Source organism: Dermacentor variabilis, unplaced genomic scaffold (genome assembly GCF_050947875.1).
Source record: "Dermacentor variabilis isolate Ectoservices unplaced genomic scaffold, ASM5094787v1 scaffold_12, whole genome shotgun sequence".
Classification (NCBI taxonomy): Eukaryota; Metazoa; Arthropoda; class Arachnida; order Ixodida; family Ixodidae; genus Dermacentor; species Dermacentor variabilis.
Window position 1 is genome coordinate 15,262,024 of NW_027460280.1, and position 23,104 is coordinate 15,285,127.

The following is a 23,104-nucleotide window of genomic DNA, read 5'->3' on the forward strand; positions in this document are numbered from 1 at the left end:
CTGTCCTGACATACTCTCAGCCTGGGCACGACGCCTCAGTGTTGTGTTTCACTGCTTTAAAGAGTTTATTTTGGTTTGGATGAGGGACAACTGCATCTTGGCATCAGCCAACACTGTTTTTTGAGCTCAAGCTCCTTCAAAACGGCGGCAGCAAGCTTCCTTTCCCCTTTATTCCTCAATGTGTAGATCATTTCTGTTCTTGTCCTCCTTCCGCCACTCGTTCGCCCCAAGGACCAGTTGAAGCATCTTGGTCAGTTGCACAGTCCACGACCGATTTTTCGAACTCCCTAGGGGCCGCGAAAACGTCCGAAATATCGGCCAGTTGGAAAAAGATAAATGTATGTCATTTACTGCCCTTAGGGGCTCAAATCGCCACAGGCACGTTCGAAAACTCTTTGAAGGCTTGTCGGTACACATATTAGGCATATCGGTGCTCGTACTGCGACAGGAAATACCGGGTGCACGTGTGTATAATTAAGGAATACATACTGTGTCCAATGTCAATAGCCCCTTCTCGCGCTTATGCTTCACTGCAGTACTTTTGCGTAAGCTTCACCAAGGAATACTTGTGTACCGAGGCAAAGCTAACTTTCGGTAACCGGCATTATGCAACGCACCGTAATTTCCAAGCTTCTAAGCCAATCGCAAGGACCACAAAGGTGGAGTCCGTGCATTGCTAACAGCAGCGACTTCTTTCAATAAAAAACACGGCGTCCAACGACAAGAAGCTTCATAGCGAACGTCGAAGCATCTAGGCCTAGCGTTGCCGCCGTGGTGGCTACGGCTGCCAGCGGATCTGCGTGCGAGAGCGCCGGTTCGAGGCGGCAAGGTAATCAAAATGGCAGAGGTGGCGGCTTTGATTAATGCCGTTCCGGACCTGCGGTCACGGCAAAACCTCCGGGAAATCGGACGGCGAAGAGTTCTTAAGTTCGAAATTTCAGACGTTCTGGTACATTGACTCTACGGGGTACGTGGAGGTACCGCGAAGCCGTCCAAATTATCGAGAATCCGGAAAGTCGGTCGTTGACTGTACATTGGCAACTCCTCCAGCCGACGACAGGGCGTCAAAGACGATTCATTACGATTCCTGTCTGTTACTCGAGCCAGCATTACCTTGACTTTCGACCCTTTCAATAAAATGACAGCTAATTTTCCCTGATAGAAGCACAAATTCCCTGAGTTTTCCTTGAGTTTTTCCAGACTACTCAAAATCCCTGAGAATTCCCTGTCTTCCCGGTTTTCCCGGTTGGTAGACACCCTGTGGTCACAGGGGTGAGCATAGGAAGGATGCCCACCGTGCATGCGTTTCCTTTTCATTTTTTTTTTCTGGGGGGGGGGGGGGGCAGACTCTCGATATCTAATTGCCTCTGGTTGGCAATAAGATGAAGATTAGCGGAAGTTTGTCACATGTTCTGCTTTTTTGACGGGCACACAACCACACAGTTTTCTTGAGTGCACTCACCTACGCAGTTCAATTACGCTATGGACATAAATATTAGTGCAAGAGCAGGAACATTTGAGACTTGCGAAATATTATAGGCCTTGAACTATAACAATGCATCAAATTTTTCATTCTTATAAGTTTACTTCCTTTTTTTATTGTTGTTATTCATGAATAAAGAGTAAATGTTTACCAACGATAAATATTTTTTTCTCCCTTTACGGTCACCCTATAAAAATTACGGTAAATTTTTTTCGAAATAGGTCCCTCAGAAGAATTGGAACCTGCAAAAAAAAAAAAGTCGACCCTGGACGGGCGCACATGGCAAAAAAAATTGACCCTGAAAGGGTTAAAGTTGCCCATCTCCCTTATGTAGACGCAATCGCAATCCGCACAGGGGATCTTGTACACAACGCCAGGAAAGACTTCCTGTGGCAGCTTGTCCTTCCCACTAACGAGTGCGTGCCCCAGTTTGAGCACACGAATGTGAGCCACTTCAACATCATATTTACGCAGCACGCATGATGAGGTCCCACTTATCCCGGACACTGCCAGCTTAGAAAGGGTTGAACAAAGGGTGTTTCACAGCCTTCATGAATGCAGGGGGGTAACCGCTCATCGAAAGATCTTTCCAGATTGTCTGCCCATTGGAATTTAGGTCTTAAGGTTTCGTGCAAATGCAGCTCACACGGCCCAGCAGGGAGGAAACTACTAACCTCTCGTGAGTGTTAGGGTTCACAGACAAGAAATTCATGTACCGGCCAGTGTGTGTACTGTTTCTGAAAATGTTGAAAGAAAGCCCACGATTGCTTCTTTTTCACCAACACATTCAAAAAAGGTAGTTTCTGGTCTGTCTCCATCTCAACCGTGAACTGAATGGAATCTGTTTGATTGTTTAGATGTGTGGTGAAATCTTCCAAAGCACAGCGCTTGATTTTGCAAAAACGATCGTCAACGTAGCGTAGAAAAATTCTTAGTGATGGGCTGAAAGAAGCGATCACGCGACTTTCCAGCCATTCTATTGTCAGATTCGTAGCGGTTACCAAGACAGAGGCATACATTGGTGTGCCGTGGACTTGCTTGTAGATGTAGATATCAAAACAAAAGTAGGTGTTGCCCAGGCAAAAACTGAGGAGACTCTTCAAGTCGAGGACATCAATTCATTGGGGACATCAATCCGAAAGGTCTAGTCTTTTAATAAGTTTTACTTGGTCGGTGTACGTCTTTCTTTGTCAGGGAAGTTATTTATACAGCACCTAGAGCAGCCAAATGTACGTGTTGTCGGAAAACTGAAGAGAACGGCACGCAGCTTCCGATTAGTCGATGGCATTTTTCACAGAAGGGTGAAAGGCTTTCATGAAGGTCACATGGCACTTGTCCCGGGGTGTTTGAGGTTGGAGGTTTTAAGGCACTGTCATGTCGACACTACGGCGGGCCACCTCAACGTCAAGCACACATGGGGGAAAGTTTGCCACCGTTATTTTTGGCCAAAGATGTTCTCGCATGTCGGCAAGTATGTCCCCTCCTGCGCTGACTGCCAGAATCAAAAGCTCAAACCTAGAAAGCCGGCCAGTGTCGCTCCCCTGTATGGCCTCCAAGAATGAGCCGATCCTCCAGGTAGATAAAGGCCAAGGTGCACAACATGGAATGGAAGAAAGTGGCTCACCAACTCCAGCCGCATCACAATCTAGTGAACCAAACCGGAAAAAAAATGAGACAGCATAAATGTTGCGCAGTTAAAAGCTCGCCACATCCAACAGTGCTCCGATGGCGACGCAGATGAGTCTGTTAACGAACGTTGTAAGAAAAAGAAAATGTGTAATATTCGTTATGCTGTGCGCAAGTGCGGTTTGCGTGCTGACTGGTGGCTTGCCTCGTGTGATAGTGTGTGTAGAATGGAGAGCCATGATCGAGTGCGCCAAGCCAAAAAACTCGTGGACAAGAATGAACTTCGCTTCGACTGAAGGACATATCCCAGAGTATGGACCTAGAGGCATTGCTGCTTACGACACAGGCACTGATGTGCATTAGAAAACAAGTGAATGAACTTTAGGTTAATTTCCTTGTGTTTCACAACTGCTCAGGTTTTTTTCTTCCATTTTATGAAAATGCACTTATCTTATTTTTATTTTTCCATTTTTTTCCTTACCGTTACTTCATTTTTTTACATGAACCTATCACATATCCGTTTTTTATGAGTGCTCTTCTTTTCATCTTCGAAGTGCTTTGTAAAAACGAGTAGGACACTCTTTTTCATAGGGGGGAGGTGTCGCGAAAACAGCATGCCGCAGCTACATTTTTCTTTTTTGTGACTGTTGGGTCTTCCTCGATGCAGGGGAGCCAGGCAGAGACCGGTTTCCGAGATGTGGAAACACGAAAGTGAGTGGTGCGGCCGACTGGAGCCTTTGCGCTGGAATGACTACAATAACACCCCTTTGTGTTCGTGTAGCGCGGCCGTTTCACGCTCGTCTGTACTGTCCATCAGGGAGGAGCGACTCATTAGTCATGGCTTTGTTGTGTGCATTGTGTTTTCACGACCCTGCCTGGTCAGTTAAACTCTGACCACTATTAGTTCATGTCGGCTTGTCTGACTGGTCTGGGTAGGCGATTGGTGGAGAAGCCTGTGCCTCCCAACGGTCCGCATGTTCCTTGGATGCTGTGGAAACCAATTTAAGGAAGGGGTCTGAGTTGTTTCGGGGTGAGCAAGGTGACAGCAGCCCACAGCGCCACTTCACTACGGGAAACCAGGCCGGTCAGGCAGGCCATCAACGACTAATATGACATGGTATGTTTTGCATGTAGTATGTGTACAATGCAAATTTAAGTAATGCCTAGTTAATAACCCTAGTTTTTCGAATGATACCTCTCGTCATCGTTGTACCTGCGGATCTCTACTTGCCTCTGCCGGAGCTCATGCCCCTTCATCGTCGTCTCCCTGGTGAGCTGACGCGTCTCAACACTAACAGCTGCGTCCCTTCGCTACAATATAGCCCACGGTAATAACTGCACGGAACACTCAAATCTTTGTAAAAACAACCTCCGCTCACAGATGCATGACTCGTCCACATCATACACTCAGCCAGTGGCTCTGTTGCCCGCCTCTTCAGGCAATGCTAATAATCGGAAGCTTCTGCTGCACTGTGTGTTGAGTGCAGCTCTTTGTGATCTGAGTTCTGGTTCACCAGTGCAGCTTGCACTGATTGCCAACCACTAACACAGCCAAGAACACAAAATGACAAGCGAGTAAGAGCAGAAGAATGGGCAACACGAAAGAGGGCCCAGGGCAACTTCAACATGTAGGGGTGGAGATAACTACACTTTGGATGGCAGAAAACTTTGCCTTGAGGTGTGGCTTCATGGCAGCATGGTAAAGCAACTCTTAAGACAAAGTCACGCTGCCATGAAGCCACACCTTAAGAAGAAATTAGCATATAACCTACACCCCAACTTTACTGATACGCTTTTTTCTTTATTTCTGGTATGGTCTCTACGTGATAAAATAAGGTATGTTGCCATAAGTGCTGTACCGCAGCTCTTCCGGCTAGTATGTAACAAATTACATGTAATTAATTACTTGTAATCAATTACATTTGTTGGTAATATTGTATTTTAACGATTACTTTGTTTAGTCGGTAACACTCACTGTAATTCAATAACTTTTTTTTTCAGTAACCAATTATATTTAACCAGCTACTTTATTCACAAGACAAGTTGTAACAAGCAACGTAACTTTCAGCACCCGACTTCGGCAACTACTACAGCAGAACGCCGGAGATCGTGCCTCACAGCAGCCTCGCAAATTCGCATGTTCTGACAGGTAAACTCGGGAGCTCAGTATTTGTTTCCTCATCTGAACTCCACCAGATGTTGTTCAATGAATTCAACAGATGCTGGTATTTCTCAATGGCGAAAGCCACTTAGGAAATAATGTTATTGCCAGGAAATCGCATATGGATGATTTTTTTCAGTGTTTCTGGCCCAGGCAGGAGCATCTGTCTTCTCCAAGTTTCAGCAGCAATGAAGTGTTGCACTTCATGAGGGACCCATATATGTTACGCAATCCAATATATGTTGTGCAATATATGTTCACAATATATGTTACGCAGATCCATATATGTTACACAAGATGTTATGTTATGCAAGATCCATACATGTTACAACCTCACCCAACCCACCAGTGTGCACATTGAGCGAACTGGCTAACCTCCCTCTCTTTTTTCCTCCCTGAGCAAGTTTCCAGTGTCACTGCAGGGGTCTTTACAAACAAAAGCGAGGGACGATGACCGACAGAATTTTTTAAAAGTATTTATTAGTGCAGATAAGCAATGTACGATGCTGCAGAGGATACACTAAAGGGGGTGCAGGCAAGCTTGTTCTGTTTACTGCACCTATGCAATGTTAATAACAGTTTGGAGGAAAGTAAGGTAAAAGTTATCAATTGCTATCAAATAATTCCTCGATTACTTTCATGGAGAAGTAATGAGTAACTGTATGCAATTACATTTTTGAATGAAGTAATTGTAATTGTAATCGGCTGCTTTTTTTTTTTTTTTCTGTAACATGCACAAGTCTGCAGCACTTGTATGCTAGTTAAAACTGTTACTTCATTTTTGAACAAACTTTTTGTGCTCAAAACAAACAGGGACAAAGAAAAGGAGCAACACAAGGACGAACGCTTACCAGAAAAGCTGGTTTGTTTTAGCCATAGTTTGGACAAGCAGAAAGAGGGCCGGAAGAACTATAAATGAACTGAAGCATCACTGCGAGTCGGCCGTGTCCGAACTATGGCTTAAACAATTCAGCAGTTCTGGTAAGCACTCGTCCTTGTGTTGCTCCTTTTCTTTGTCCCTGTTTGTTTTGCGCACAGAAAGTTTGTTCAAAAATGAGGTAACAGTTTTAACTAGCATACAAGTGCTGCAGACTTGTGCACGTTACAGAAAAAAAAAAAAAAAACGCAGCAGATTACAATTACAATTACTTCATTCAAAAATGTGAGGTTTTCTGAGGTCGCACATGCGCTCTCGTTCATCTAGGCCCATGAATTCTGAATGCATACTCATGTCGGGTTGATGCTTTGTAGGGGGCGCTTTTGTCTTGGTGTCTCAGTATATATATGCTTCTTTCTCAAAATAAAAATCAGTTGGAAGTCAGCGCTTGTCTTCGTCATCCTTTTCGTCCCTCGTCTATGTATGGGCTGTAAGTTACGATTGATACCATGGAATACCAACTAGCCCATACTCAGACCTTGCTTCAAACAGAGTATCATGTTTCGGACTCTGTCAGGTATGATGGCATAAATCATATACCTGTGAAACTGCCACAAAACATTGCCCCCAGCTGTAAATTAGCAAATGCATGCAATGAGTCAGTTTCCAATGAAAGCAAATCAGTATGGAAAGTTAAATGCGTGTGGATCAAATACAGCCATTGAAAAACATTTCTTAAAGGGTCCCTGAAACGGTTTTTGTTGTAGGCAAGATTACCACCTGGAAATTGAGAGCATCTCTCAAGGAATGCCTTCTCAAAAGATTTTGTGCCAGCATGCTATAATAAAACAGGTACGAGCAGCTAACCATTATCCTCTCCTCAAGCCATGGCGTTCCCCCTCAACTTTTACACCGTTTTCCAACGCTATGTCCTGCCTCCTTGACCATAAAATCACGCAGTAATGCAAGTTTTGCCTACTTCCAGTTTATCTGAACAGGGTGCGTTCCTGTGTCTCTTTCCTATGCAGTTTTTCTTGTTAAACCTGGACTATATGAAGCAAACGTTCACAATGAACTTCGTGCGGCAGATGGAGACATAGCGGCATGGCACACAATGTTCGCTGGCTTACACTACATGAAAAAGGCGGAAGCCGTCGGGCATTTGCCAGGTTACTGCAAGCGTATATGCAATGTATAAACTACCAAGTAGCCATTTGTGGCCAGTGGAAAAAGCAAATGCTGCCACAGCTAGGGCTGGAGCTCCCACTAACTTGTGAATATGCTGAAATGGTTTTTTTTATAACATTTCCTCTGCTATAGAATTTAAAAAAGAAAATCAGAAAAAGAAGTACATGCACACTGTGCTGAATTGATGTCACACAAGCTTGAGTGACGTGGCACCAGATGGCATACTTTTCAACAGGCACGCGCAGAGGCCCATTACTTTAGCTCCAGAGCGTACCGACCCTAGGACACAAAGTCAAGGGATTTCACAGATTGTCTTACGGTGCCATCTCATTGCGCATCTGCTCTCGGGTCCTCTTTCTATTGATGGTGATGTGGCAAAATGTCGAATGAGTTTTTTTTTCTAACCTTCCGACGGTATTCCACAGCATCAATATCTTTTAGGAATACATAACACAACACCATTACCATGTATGGAGCCACCAAATTAAAGCAGCAAGCAGTGCATGCAGGTAGGTTGAATTCGGCTGGAGTTGTTTCGTGTTGGTTTTGAATTCAAGCCTGGGGAAGGCAGTGGTGCTTTCTTTTTTGTTGTTATTGAGAATTCAAAGGAGGCACTTGGACAGTATTTTACGGTTGTCAAATTTGAAGGCAAATCCATAGTTATCACGGGATCATCGTAATTGCAACCATTTCATCATTTTCTCTATGGCATTCATGCAGGCAAGATGCCAGCACCAACGAGAAAACAAACGTTTCTTTCTCTCAAACAGGAAGCATGGTTTATCACCAAGGTAGAAAGTAGAAAGAAAGCAAACATCACTGAAGAGCTTGGCAATTCTCCAAACTTGTTGTCTACTGTCCTGAAGGTTCCACTCAGAAGGCCTTTGCTTCAGGTATATCCGCATAGCACAAGCAAGTGATGGAACCTTACCACAAGGAACTTCACAAGGCTGCTTACATGTGTTTTGTCAATGCCCAGGCAAGCAGTATTTCCCTCAGCAGGGCGACTATGCAGCAGAAGGCTCTGAATTACGCCTGCTTGCTTGGCACTGAAGACTTCAAAGCCAGAACAAGGTGGCTTGACCATTTCAAAGCCATACACGGTATATTTGGCAAGGTGTTGTCGGGCAAGTCGGCGGCTGTGGATGACGAAGTAGAATTAAAGTCTATCAGGTGTTTACAATGCAGACAAGACAAGATTTTTATTATGAGATACTGCATTCCAAGACGCTCGATTTTAAAGGACAGCATTGCCATGGGGGTAAATGGAGCAAAAAGCAAGTAACTGTGCTGCTTTGTGAAAACATGCAAGTTTCCAATAGGCACCCACTTTTGGCAATTGTGAAAAGTGCCAAGCTGGCATGTTTTAACCCTTCGAGGCTTTTGGTGTACATGTACAGCGCTGATCTTGCGTTTCACATTTCACGCTTATTCAAAACCACTAGCTGTTGAGAGGTACGGCCATATCTATGGAGTCGTGCCCGCGTCATCACTTACCTCCAAGGCATGCGTGAAGGCGATACTATTGACACATGTATTTGTTTATCCTTTTTCCAAGGACTGCATTTCACCAGCTAACAACTTAAAAGTTATTGCTCAGCCCAAGATATTCCTGGATGACTTGGAACTTGCTCGAATGTTATCGCTGATTCTATCTGTTGTGCATGTTATTACCGAACCTTGCATAACCTTCAGAAGAACTTTAGTTTGGCCTAGCTGGTGTTTACTGCATATCATTATTATCAGCGTAATATGATTGTATGTGCAATGCGAATTGTGGAAAGCACACGGGCACCAGCAATTACGCTAGAACCGTCGACGAATGATGTATAAAAGCGGATGCACTTGACCCGCTAATCAGATTTTCAACGACTGCAGACTGTGCTCGCTGCTATTGTTGCGCTTGACTGTTATTTATTTTTCTGGGCACAGGTTTGCCCTATAAAGAGTTTCGTGATTCACAGTTTTCACTACTATACTCTTCACCGTCACTACAACATAACACTATTGTCTTTTTTGGTCGCTGCTATCGTGTTACTTTAGAGAGTTACCTTCCTCAGATTAGTTTTCACGCACGAACCTCAAATTTTGTCAAAAAAAACTGTGCTGAATCTAAATGTTTCGTAATCAAGTTTTCGCACGCAGCCTCGTGTGCCCGCGACAGTTTATATTTGTGAATGAAGCAAATGAGGAAACATATTATCACACCGACGTCTTGCCCTACATAAGCAGACTTCCATCTAAAATTTTTTACAAAATTGGAGCTGGAGTTTTTTTTTTAAGTTAATTTTTGAAAGTGAGTTTTTGAAAAAACTTGTTGATTTAACTATTATTTTCTTCCCTTGTGTTTCATGTAGGAAGATAATATTTTGCATAAATGTTGCAAAGAGAATGTTCTATGTTTGACACTTTTTTTAAGTTTCTGTGTGAAATAGAAATCACACTAAGATGCACCAAAGTTAAAATTTTTTTTTGATTTTGGCCATGTTTGAATTTTTTTACATATTTTAGTTTGTGGACAGCATAAAAAAATACATACAAATAATTTACCGTGATGCATATTAAAATCAACAAAAAAGGTTTTTGACAGGTTTTTTTATCTGCATTTAATTAGCTGTGAAATCGAAAAATGTAGCGGTAAGCCATAGGTGGAAGCTTGCGCCGCCAACTTTAAATATTTTTTTGGCTTGCTGGGAACACTTTCCGGGAATAAAATTTTCGGTTCCGTACAGTTAGAATATTCCAACAGGACAGAAAAAAGCATACAAAACAAAAATATCAAGCAGACATGCATGTTTGATCTCTTGTGGAATCACCCTTCTAAATGTTCAATTATACCGTCTGCATTTTGAAGATCCTTTGCATCGTATTCTTTACTTTGGCTGATGTAGAAGTACTTATTGTTGCTTAGTGCATTAAGTTTATGCGCCTGTGCTATCTGTATTTTGCTTTGCTTCCTCTGTTGCTCCTGTTTGTGTACCATGCAAAATTGTTATTGGATGTTGAGTTTTTCCCTGATCATGCGTTCTTCCTCCATGCTGCCTTAAGGAACATAACAATAAAGTTCTACTTTATTAAAGTACTGCATTAGAGTAAATAGAACAGATTTATTTTCCCCAAAAGATTGCCAAAATTAAAGAAAATGCAGTCGAGTACGGCAGAGAATGAGGTGGTGGGATCTGGAAATTCGCAAACATGGTTGGCTGACAAGGGGTAATTGGAGAGGGTTGGGATAGGATGACATATATGCGTGCCAGGTCTCCATAGTAGAGACTACACGTAGCATTACACAGAACCAGACGAAATGTGGCTGACCCACCTCCAATGTTGCAGCGACGGGCAATCTCCCAAAGTACCAACCCCAGGGCATAGATGTCAGCACGCTTGAACGAGTCAAAGTGGTTCATGTTGATGCTTTCATCCAACACCTCAGGTGCCAGGTAGCGCTTGGTGCCTACACGTGGGTTTGGTGGGATGTCTACCGAGTTGGTGGCAGAGTCATAACGCACAGCCAGTCCCAGGTCAGCAATGGCACACGCCCCGCTGCTCTTCACCAAAATATTCTTGCTTTTGATGTCACGATGAGCAATGGCTGGTTTTCCTGCAGGTACAAAGGTTAAGCATCATCCTCGTATCTGTTCCACACACTGACGGTCTTTACCATTGCTGTTCCCGTGGTACACTCAGCGATTTATTTTGCTTTTGCACTACTCCCCAAGAGGCTCCACTCTCAGCAGAAGTGCAAATGTTCAATTTGGTCAAATTGTTTGTTCTATTGGATACCATTTCACTTCACATGTACATCTCTGCTTTCTTAAGGGGGCACTTAAGACAAAACATCAATTTTAACTGATAAAGTATTACTTCAAAACTAAATTATTTCGCAGTATTAGCTTATGAGAAAATACACGTTAATTCTCAATTTTGCGTGAAACCCTTGTATGGCATCATGCCATTCAAGCGACTGTTTTCGTATTTGGGAAGTCATGCAGCTCAGTAAGAGCACCTGCCAAGTTGAGTCTGTGGCTCCTTGAGAATATGAAGGTATCTAGGCAGCCAGGGTTCCAGCCATCACAGCATTCATCCCCCCCCCCCAATGTAGCATATATTTAACCTAATAAAATAAAATTCAATGTTCATTAATTAGAAAAATAAATTAAGAATCTGATGCCAGAAGATGTATGCATTATGCTATGGCATCAGACACTCATTAATTCAGTGGCATTTGGCCGTGCACTAATTTCTGGGCAACCTTCAGAATGCACTACGTGCAGAGTGCCAAAAATTGATGCAAGAGGGTGCTAACTTTCAACAAAAGGAAGTGACCACAATCATGAGCCAGAAGGTGTTCTTAACCTCTTCGCTATCAGTGTCTACATTTGTGGACACTTTTTCCAGACCCAAGAACTCCCGAATGAAAAAGTGCAAGGCATTAAAATTGAATACCTTTCTCAGCCTGGACCATGGTTTACTTAACTTCCAAAGGAGAATGCCATACCTTGGCTAACACGGCCGTGTGGCAGCTTTTTCATTTAAGCAATTATAGTCGAACCAGAATGTATTGAACCAGGGTATGTTGAATAATTATCAACATAGAACAGTTGTAACATCCCTTAGCAAACCCCCTTCAAAAGCATAGTGCTGTACTAAGCATATATCAAGCTCCCATTTACTGCCACATTTGATATATCGAATACTGCATCGCACCGCACCCCTGCAGCTGTACTTCTCTGAATAGGCACACAATCACTTCTTGCACTGTCGGAAATATTTGATGCTGACAAATTTGAAATGACATTATTTTGGCAGATCCTGTCAAACAAGACAATAATGGGCCGTATAAGTCAGGGCGGAAAAAGCATGGTGTGTGCCCCAGTTTTGCTTGCTGCATAAATGGATGTGGCTAGATCATGCAAAGGCAATTATTGGCAAAAGCACCAATCTGTTTCAAAAGCATGGACGGCCTTCCGGTTCAATACGCGTCCCACAAGAAAGCATGGATGACACTCGATACTCTATCTTTCCACCTAAAGCCCCTCAATTTTCGAAAAGTAGCGTCATTCTTAGATCTTTTCGCCACCCCACTCTTCCCAGCGTTTCCTCTTCCATGCCTCCTGTCGTCCCAGCCTCCTCCACTCCTCCATTGGCCAATCTGTGTTACGTGGAAGCACGCATCGCGCTTTTGTATATTTTTTTTTTCTTTCCAGCGCGCTCCAACCGCCATTGCCGGCCCAGTGTGACGAAAGTACATGCAGACAAATTGATCGTGGGAGGTTACGGCAGCAAATCACAGCCGCGGCGGCCACATTTCAAAGGGGGCGATATGCAAAGACGCCCGTGTCCCGTCCACTGGGGGCACGTTAAAGAACTCCAGCTGGTCAGAATTAATTCGGAGTCCCCTATTATGGGCATGCCTATATTCAGATCGTGGTTCTGGCATGTAAAACCTAAGAATCAATGTTTTTTTCTCTGTCTTGTGTGCCTTGAGTGTTCCAGTTAAAGCAACACTGTTTCCCTGCAAAAATTTACAATGCAAAAGAATACAGATGCACACACAGGGTGTCTACCAAGTTGACATTTCCAAATTCCCTGAGTTTTCCAGGTTTTCCCTGAGTGCCTTTGCAAAATTCCCTGAGTGACACAGAACTCCGTTTTATGTCAAGACGGGTTGACACCATGTCGCCCGATGCTGCCACTCTCTAGTAAGCCATGTTAAAAAATAAAAAACAACTTAACACAGTTTGAACAGTAAGGACTAACGTTTATTTTATTCAAACAGAAAACGGAAGGTGGGAGTTAGTAAAATGCTTAGCGAATAAAATATCTTTTAAAACAATGGTAAAAGCCATTGCAAATCGAGTCGTACATCCTCAAATACGAATAAAAAGGAGATGCATATGGAAGAAAATATTTTCGAATATGAGCAATTTCTATAAACTCATAGTAAGCTCATTGGTATGAGGTCTGAACTTTGTCTCAAGTGAGATTCTCTCTCAACAGTTGGTAAGTAAACCTCAACTGTCCTGACATACTCTCAGCACACACACAACACCTCAGTGTTGTGTTTCACTGCTTTAAAGAGTTTATTTTGGTTTGGATGCAGGTGTTCTTTTGTTTTTCGAGCTCAAGCTCCTTCAAAGAAGACGCGGCACACTTCCTTTCCCGTTCATTCCTCAATGCGTAGATCGTTTCTGTTCTCATCCACCTTCCACTGCGCGTTAGCCCCATTGACCATTTGAAGCTTTCTCTTGGTCAGTTCTACAGTCAACGTCCGATTTTTTGGACTCCCTAGGGGCCGCGAAAAGATCCAAAAAATGAGGCAGTTAGAAAAAAATAAATGCATGTCTTTTACTGCCCTTAAAGGGCCCTTCACTAGGCCACATATCAAATTTGGGTCATATGCTGGAAGTTATGTGCCCTCTAGGGAGCGTACTGCTGCGAACATTTTTCAAACTGATTCATTAATAGTCGAGATAGAAATATTTCAGCACCGTGAACCCATGATTTCAGGAGGCGAGGGCCACTGCCCAGAGAGACACTCTTTCCACTTGCCCAGTCTAGCCTCCACGAGCGAAATCCTTTCTCTGCATTCTCCCATACCGGAGTTCGAAGATCACGTGACACATATGTCACGGGCCTGCCTTTATTTTTTTCTCCTCTCTTTTTTTACTGCGCGGTGCACTTCTGACGGCGTCGCACATGAGCTGCTGCGCTTGTGTCGCTTCACGCAGCACACAAAATCACGTGCTGCGCACGAGAACACCTGAATAGCGGTATCAGCCAGTGCTACATGAATACTGAGGAAGACACAAGCAGATTATAAAGCATGATCGCAAGCTCGAACGTTGTAGAAAATGACATACTTTCGTTGTCTGCGCATGCGACTGCACGACGTGGGAACATGCAGACGAAACGGAAGTACAGCTCTTTTGCAGTGGTGCAAAGTAAAACAAGAACAAGCAGACATTCTGTTTGTGTGTTTTATTATTTCTCTAAACTTTATTTCGTCTATTGAAGCAACCGATTACACAAATAACAGATGTTTCCTTGAATAATTCTCGAAGTCACATGTCACTACGAGCGACATCACAGCAGTGCGATGTATAATTGAAGAATGCATACTGTATCTCATGGCAATTGCCCCCTCACGACGCTTTTTATGCTTCACCACGTAACACTGATGTATTGAGGCGAAGCTGACTTTCAGGAACCGTCACTGTGCAACGCGCCGTGCTTTCCGAGCTTCGAAACAAATCGCGAGGACCACTACTAAGGCGGAGTGGGTGCCGTTGCTGACAACGGCGAAGTCTTTCAATGAAAAACACGGCACAGAACGGCAAGAAGCCTAATACGTTGAAGCAGCTAGGCCTAGCGTTGCAGCGGTGGTGGCTACGGCTGCCAGCAAATCCGCGTGCGAGAGCGCCGGTTCGAGGAGGCAAGGTAATCAAAATGGCGGCGATGGTGGTGGCTTTGATTAATGCTGTTTCGGACCGGCGGTCACGGCAAAAAGTCCGAAAACTCGGACGGCGAAGGGTTCTCGCGTCCGAAATTTCAGACGTTCTTATACATTGATTCTATGGGGGACATGGTGGCGCCGCGAAGCCGTCTGAATTATCAGGCGTCAGGAGAGAGAGAGAGAGAGAGAGAGAACTTTATTTATCCTATCTTAAAGGGTAGGCCTCCTCTACCACCTCAACCCACCTCAGGATGGCTTCCTGAAGTTCGGGGTTGTAGCTGCGCATGGCAGCCTCCCACAGCTCCCTACTACTTAAAACTCTACAAAGGTTAGCGGGAGGGGAGTGGTTCTTGCATAGCCACATAATGTGGTTAAGGTCCGCTCTGCTAGCAGGACAAAACTTGCAGGCTGAAGTAGGGTATACTCCCAGGTTAATTTTGTGACGTAAGGCAGGAGATAGAAAAGTGCGAGTCTGTAGTTTACGCCATAGTACCTCGTGCATGCATGACGACCGAATCATTAAAGGAGGGAGGGTTAGGCGACCTAGGCGGTAATGCCCGCAAATGTCGTGGTATGTAAGTAATCTGTCTTTGGAAGTGAATGCTGGAGGGAGATTATTGGCGTCTGAACCGTCCCCTAGTCTAGCCTGTGCTCGGTTCATGAAAGCTCGAGCACTTAGGGTGGGCCACTTCATTGCCGATTAGGCCTGCGTGAGCAGGTGTCCAGATTAAACTCAGAAGTTGGGCTGGCAGATTGTGAGATAGAATGGCTAGGGCTGTCCTGCAAACCTTACCCGCTCCGAAGTTGTGTATGGCAGTTTTGGAGTCACTTACTATGACAGAGTAATTGGGTATTGTTGGGGCGAGTGCCACCGCCGCCTCCTCTGCCTCCTCCGAAGAAGAGGCTATAATGGATGCTCCCGTCGCAATAATGCCAGTGGTGTCAACGACTGATATGGTGAATTTGTGTCCGCACGGATACTCTGTGGCATCGACATAAAGCACGTCTTTGTAGTTAACTTTTTCTGCAGGGCTTTCGCTCGTTGTTGCCTTCTGTGTTCGTGATGAACAGGGTGCATATTCTTAGGGAGAGGAGGGATATGAAAGTGCTCATGTATCGAATGGGGCATATTGAATTTTTCATTGGTCATGGGTGCTGGGGCAATACTTAGGGAGTTTAGGATGTGCCTACCAGCGTGCGTGTTCGATAAGCACTGGTATTGAGCGGTCAGGTGGGCTTCTGCGAGCTCGACTAAAAGTATTCAAGGTACCTGTAGCCAAAAGTCTCTCAGTAGAAGCTCTACTTGGCACTCCAAGGACAAATTTGTAGAGTCTGCGTATCAGTGAATTAACTTTATCTTTCCCGGCCCTAGTTAAGTGGAGATAGGGAAGGGAGAACGTGATTTTACTGACAGAAAACGCCTGTACCAGTCTTAGCAATTCTGCCTCGCGGAGACCCCCGTGCTTATTGTACACCCTTCCTATTAGCCGTGTGGTGTGACCTACGCTGGCGGTAACCGTTTGAAGTGTATATGTATTGAGTCGGTTAGATTGAATGTGCATGCCAAGTACACGGATTTTGTGTACTACGGGAACTTGCTTCCCGTTAATGTTAATCTGAATGTTCGGCGTAACGCGTTTATTTGCGGATAGAAGTAGCAGCTCAGATTTGGTGGGCGAGCACTCGAGGTTCATTTACCCGGCTCTCGTAGCCACTGCATCTGCAGCCTCTTGTAAGGTATCTTGAATGTAGCCATCCAAGCCACCCTTAATCCATAGGGTAATGTCGTCAGCATATAAAGAATATTGGAGATTTGGTATTTGTGCTAGTTTCCCAGCAATAGACCTCATAGCTAGGTTAAATAGAAACGGCGAGAGCACAGATCCCTGAGGAGTGCCAAAGCTACCTAGGGTGATTGGGGGCGAAGTTTGATCATTGAGACTTATGACAGCTGTCCGATTGGTAAGAAATTCACGGATGCAGTCATGCATTTTTCTACCACAGTTAATAACATTCAATTCACGTAAGATAGATCCATGATCTATGTTGTTGAATGCGCCGCGAAGGTCGAGTCCCAAGATGGCTTGGGTGTCTTTACTAAACGTAGGAGTGAGAAGGTCATGCTTGAGCCTTAGCATGGCATCCTGGCAAGAAAGCGACTGGCGAAAGCCAATAACCTCTGGCGGGAATAACTGATTGTCTTCCGCGTATTTATTGAAGCGATTAAGCATGACATGTTCGAGCGTTTTGCCCAAGCAGGACGTGAGGGAAATAGGTCTAAGATTAGCTATGTCAGAGGGTTTATTGGGTTTGGGAATAAAGATTACTTTAGCAGCTTTCCATGAGCTCGGAAGAGAGCTGTTATCGATGCAATGATTATAGTATAATGTGAGGGCAGAGATTGATTCGTCGTCCAGATATCGGAGTAATTTATTATTTACTTTATCTATACCGGGAGAAGATGTATTTTTTAAGGGAAGCTAAGGCATGTCGAACTTCTGCCTCCATTATTGGGGCGTCGAGAAGTTCATTAACCTCGCCTGTATAATCTCAATTATCATGAGTTGTGGTAGGAGGGAGGTGTAATCGTGCAAGCTCCTGAAAAAGATGGGGAACATTATCCTTGTGTTTGTGCAATAATTGAGTGATGTAGTGACTGTGTTGTGCGCGCGAGGTCGAGGGATCAAGCAAATTTCTCAGCAGTTGCCAAGTCTTTTTACTACTGGGATTACCATGCATGCTCTCACATACTTGGCCCCATTGTTGATTAACTAGTTGGGTCGCATATGCTTGTATGTCATCGTCAAGTCTAGCTACACGGATGCGAAGCCTGCGGTTATGGCGGTGTCTTTTCCACCGCTTTAATAGTGATTCCTTCACTTGCCACATGTGTAATAGTTTGCATCAGCTGTTTGAAAAGGAGCATCAGGTGGCATAGTTGTAGTATGATTGTCAATGTCTGTTTGGAGTTGTCTAAAAGGAGCATCAGGTGGCATAGTTGTAGTATGATTGTCAACGTCCGTTTGGAGTTGTCTAACCCATTGCTGTAGATCAAGTATGGAAGTGGGAGCATTATTTGCGCGAGTTTTCCGAAATTTGTCCCAATCCGTAAGTTTGGGAGGCAGAGTGTGAAAGGGCTTGTGAGAGAAAGTAACAGAAACCTGTATGACGTAGTGATCACTACCAAAATTGATTTGAAGGTTTTCCCATTTAGTTAAGTTAACCCGGGACGTGAGGGTGAGATCTGGTGATGTATCTATGGAGACACTATTTCCTAAGCGAGTAGGTGTGTCGAAGTCATTGTGGAGGGCGAGTTGATGATCCTGAATGTGGGTCCGTAAAGCTCGTCCTTTAGGTGTGGAAGTATTGTGACCCCATAGTTGATTTGGAGAGTTAAAATCGCCAACAATTAGGAGCGGGTTTCTCCGAGCTTCCCGTTTAGCACGAGCAAAAATGGTAGTAAAACGGTGGTGTTTAGAGCTGGGACTGCTGTAAACGTTAAGGATGTAAATAGGAGCCGACCTGGTCTTTTTAGGAAGTATTTCTACGAAGTCGTGATCAATGCCGATACTCTCGAAATGGGAGCAAGTAACAGTCAAATGTTTTTGTGCTAGGATCGCGGTATTGGGATGTTCGAATCTTTTGCATTGGAATGTGTTGTATCCGGGGAATTTAATGTAACAATTTGTTTCTTGTAAAGCAATGACTGCGGGCGGTTGTGTGAGATTGGCTATGTATTGTTGCAGACTGGCCTTCTTTTTTGAAAAGCCGCTACAATTCCACTGCCACACAACTAGGCTGGAGCGCTTAGGGGATGCGGCCATGCAGTCAATCGAGTCTTTCAATAATTTAATTGAATCACTCATCAATTTGGGTAAGTCGCTCGTCATCCTGGTTAAATTTAGCATTTATATGGGCACTGAGGCTATGAACGTTAGTAGTGAGGGACTCAAGCTTGGCTTCTACGGCATCCATGCATTTTTCAAGGGCCTCAAAGCGATTGTTAGAGTTTCTAATGTGTGCGGTGAGTTTACGACTTAGCTTATCGTGTTCCTCCCAAGTATCTCTCCCATCATCAATAGATTTGCGCTTTGTGGCGGTTATGGTAGTGGGAGGAGGAGAAGTGTCCATGGTTAGAGTTTGATCGCCATTATCACTGACAAGGGGAGGAGTTACAGTGGGTTATTCATCAGTAGAGGGTTGAGATCGAGTGGTAGTAGTCGTACATGGAGAAGGGGTTTGGAGGTGAAGAATTTGTTTACGCAGAAGACGATTTTCTTCCTGAAACTGCTGTAGGAGGGCGTAGATTGGGGCATCAGGTTGCTTAGGTTTAGGTAAGCTGTGGGAAGCGACCGATGCCCAGCTTACCTGAGGAAAGCTTGATTTGTTGTTAGTTGGAGCAGCGGACAGAAGAGGCCAATCTTCGTCTTGTTTTTTTTTAGGAAGAGGTCCCTGCTTCTTGGGCGAAGGAGAAGACTTGGTCTTGGATTGAGGAGTCTTGTCAGCCTTGGGGAGTGAGATTTTGGGCTTATATCGTATTGCACACTGAATGGATCCAGTCTCATGACTTCCACTACATAGTACACACTTGGGAATGTACACATGATCAGTCGGAGGATTCACAGTTCCGCATTTATGGCAAGTATCCTCAGTATGCGTAGGGCACACGTCCGGTCGATGTCCAACTTTCCAACTGCGTGTGCAGGCCTCCATTCTTTGTCGAAAAGGCTTGCACCGGAGCATCGCCATTTCACATTTGACCCAAAAAGGAACTTTCGTTCCCAAGAAAGTCACGAGGACTACGTCGAAAGTTTTTCCCATTCGTCTGGCTTCTAAAAAGTGCATTTGTGGGTTGCACTCACGAAGCATGGGTAGAATGTCTTTTTCATAGATAACTTCTCCCAGGCATACTCTGTCGATGTAGATAATGCCTTTGCACGTCTCGGAGTTTGGAACGCTGTAGGAGGTGACTTAGTGCTCTTGGCCATCGGCCGTGAGCGACTTGATGGCGAGATATTTTTTCAAGCGATCGCAGCTTTCCGCGCTGAGGGTAACTGTGTTGGTGGTGGGATTGATGGTAACGTCGTCTTGGGCAGCTCCGCAGTGGCTGCAAAGCCGGCTGCCATAGAGAGAATCTTGGTGAGTTGGAAGTGGCTGAAGCGGGAAGCGTCGAAGCCTCCGCGAATGCAAAAAATAGCCTTGTATGAGCCTTTGGGTAACTTGGGAGGCCTCACTTTGTTATTTCTGGAGATCATCTGTTTCCATACAGCAGCCTTGGCCGTGGCAGCGATGGTGTCCTTGCGGAGTGAGTCTTGATATGCGGCGTTGTATATGTGCGTTTGTCGCCACTTGAGCATCTCCTCCGGGGAAAGATCTTCCCCTTCTACTACCTCAACCAGGTTCATGACGCCCGCACGAGGCGTGTCAACGCCTATGGCGTCGGAGAGCCACCAGGCTCTCATAGGCAAGGAACCACAAAAGTCACAATAACAAGTGTTCTAATGCACAGACCTCTTCGAAAATGGTCTCAAAATGTCACGAAAATCTTCACACATGTTGCGTGAAAGAGCCACTAGGATACAACAAAAAGAACGGGCGCTATACCCAAAAACTCATGGAGCCGATGAGACACGTCCACACGCAGCGACGCCACCTCGCGTTCCTCCGGCGCCAGGAAAGTCTGTCGTTGACGGCACACTGGCAACTCCTCCAGCGGATTACACGGCGTCGAAGAGGATTTGTAACAATTCCTCTCTGTTATTCGAGCCAGCATTACCGCGACTTTCATTCCCTTTTAACAAAATTACTGCTCATTTTCCCTGATAGAAGCACAAATTCCCTGAGTTTTCTTTGAGTATTTCCAGACTGTTCAAAATCCCTGAGAATTCCCGGTTTTCCAGTTTTCCCGGTTGGTAGACACCCTGCACGCAGTATACAGATATAAAAGGCCTCTTTTATTTGGCTGCACCGGCTGAACTAGTTCAGCGGGTGCAGCACCGGCATCCTCGATTTTCTGGTGCGGCGCGCACCCTCTACACTTTTCTCCTCATTTTATCAAGGTACTGGCGAAGTACTGCATGAGTTCTCGGCCGGCCTGCACTCGCTCCAGAGGAAGTGCAGAGAAAAGTGCAGCATGGTGTACCTGCCGCCCAGCCAAGAGCAGACGACGATGCATGTTCTTGTTCATGGCGTCCAAAAAGCAGTTAGGCTTGTCTACAAACCCGACAGCTCGGCACTGGAGGACGCAAACACAAATGAATATATATATACAAGGCATCAGGCAAGTGCTGCTGCATGTTTTCGATGAAGGCGTGGTTAGTGGGCAGTTTGTGCTTTATTCGTACTCGTGGCCACGTGTAGCGGTTGGCCACGATCAACGCATAGGTCCCCGTCAAATTGTGGCATTGATTTAGGTCCATTTAGCATTTCTGAGATATTGTGCTGTGCTGTGTGCAAATTCCAAATATTAGGTTTTGTCTTCGCAGACGGGCAGCACTTGACACTCCGGTTCGTGGCCCAAGATACACAAGTTGAAAATATTCCTCCTGTAACACAACCACCGACACCGGCCTGCGCCAGTGACGGCTTCGATGGAGTGGGGCCAGGCGCCATTTCCAGCAGCATCTGCGTCCGCTGAAGCAGCAGCAGAGATATGGAGCACTCAAAAAACCACGTTCTTCATCTCCAAGTACACGGAGATGAAGGACTTGGTGGGAAAGAGCAGAGAACTCCGGTACGTTGTCTTTTACGTTTAATTTTATGTTGCCACCAATATTATGAGCAACAATGAAGTGTACTGTTGTTTCTCAAATTCATACTTTCAACAATGTTAGTGGAATGTTTTCATGCATACTTCGCAGGATTTGTTTAAGCTTAGTACATCAATTCTTATCTCAAGAGTGTTTGAAATGTGTGGCAGCCAGTATGCAAATATTTTGATTTCAGAGTACCAGAAAGCGCCACACTTAATTAAGTACTAAAGGAACCTTCGCACGTGCAGCATTGGAATGTGGTGAAAACTACATTCTGGGGAATAGTACCAGGGGGAAAATGGTACCACAAAATTTCAGTCACACGTAGCAGCGTGTTTTGTATTTAACTATGCTATGCTTTTATTTTAGCACAAGAAAGCTTCTGTGGGTAAGACTCACCGAGCTTATCAACAAGGAAATTATGTGCAATATGACTACCACACAAATTGAAACTCAGTGGAAGTCACTTGACCGAGCATATGAGGACCAAAAAGGACAACAGTTCATCTGGTCACCACCGCGTGACCTGCGAATATGAAGAGTAAGTGTGCTTATTTACTATGGTATTCAATGAGGTTGATCATTTGTGCATCATGCATTACGCAGAAAACTGGCGGAGATACTTGAAAAGGAGCACAGTATCAACCCACGATTGCTCTTGGAGCCTGGAAAGGCAATCCTCCCTAGCGGATGCTCAGGGTAAGCGAAAGACAGTTTTTGTGGAAAACTTGGAATTGGTGTGGCATCTGTGTGTATATTTTCTACAGGACAAGCACCACAGAAGCATCCGCCGAGCTTTTGCCTGTGCCAGTCGAGGACAGACTGTCTGCAATAGTTGAGGACAGCCCGGCCTCTAAAAGGAAATGTCACAGCAAGTCACAGCTTACTCCCCTTTTGGAGGTGCTGGAAAAAATGGGGCAAGCAAGAGAGAAACAAGCTGAAGCAAGAGCTGAGGAATGAAAAGAAAGAAAAAAGTGGGAAGAAGAGCGGGCAAAGCGGCATGCAGACCGCATGGAGAGATCTGATCACCTGCTAGACTTGATTGCAAAGCAACAAGGGTCACAACAGGGAGAATAAAGTTGTCTTGCACTATCACTGCATGTTCAATTTATTTCAAATGGAAACATTCCTCATATATGACACAAATCATTTTACAAAACACTTTTCTACATTGGCATGGCATTTAGAGAGATGCGACATGTTCCTAGCACTGCTCCTTTGCAATGAACTCTCGCAGGGACTGACTGTAGCCTGGGAGACTGCAGTAAAGATCCCCTTCAGTGTCGTCATTACCCACATTTACCTCTTGTGGTAAAGATGTCATCTCTTGGAAGAAGTTCCTCTCGTTGTTGCACAGGTTGTGGAGCACACACGCTGCCATGACTATATAGCAGGACTGTACAACAGTTTTGGCATCCACAAGGTACAACCTCCTGAAACGCTGTTCAAGCATGCTGAAGGTGTTCTCGATGGACACCCTCTGCTGGCTGTGTCGCTTATTTTTTCCAAGATGGAAATGAGGCTTCATTGTCCCTGAATGGAGTCATTAGCCAAGGCATCA

At 44.8% G+C, this 23,104-nt stretch overlaps 1 protein-coding gene across 5 annotated transcripts in view; it reads right to left on the reverse strand.

Moving 5' to 3' along the window:
• babo (TGF-beta receptor type-1 babo) overlaps window positions 1–23,104 on the reverse strand; it is a 136,383-nt gene that overhangs the window by 35,141 nt on the left and 78,138 nt on the right. For 4 of the 5 annotated variants that reach the window (XM_075677220.1, XM_075677221.1, XM_075677223.1 and 1 more), the window contains one exon: window positions 10,655–10,936. In XM_075677220.1, coding sequence (XP_075533335.1) covers window positions 10,655–10,936 — 282 coding nt within the window. Of the gene's footprint in view, window positions 1–8,293; window positions 8,475–10,654; window positions 10,937–23,104 lie in introns of all 5 variants that reach the window. The other variant, XR_012825018.1, reaches the window with a different exon arrangement.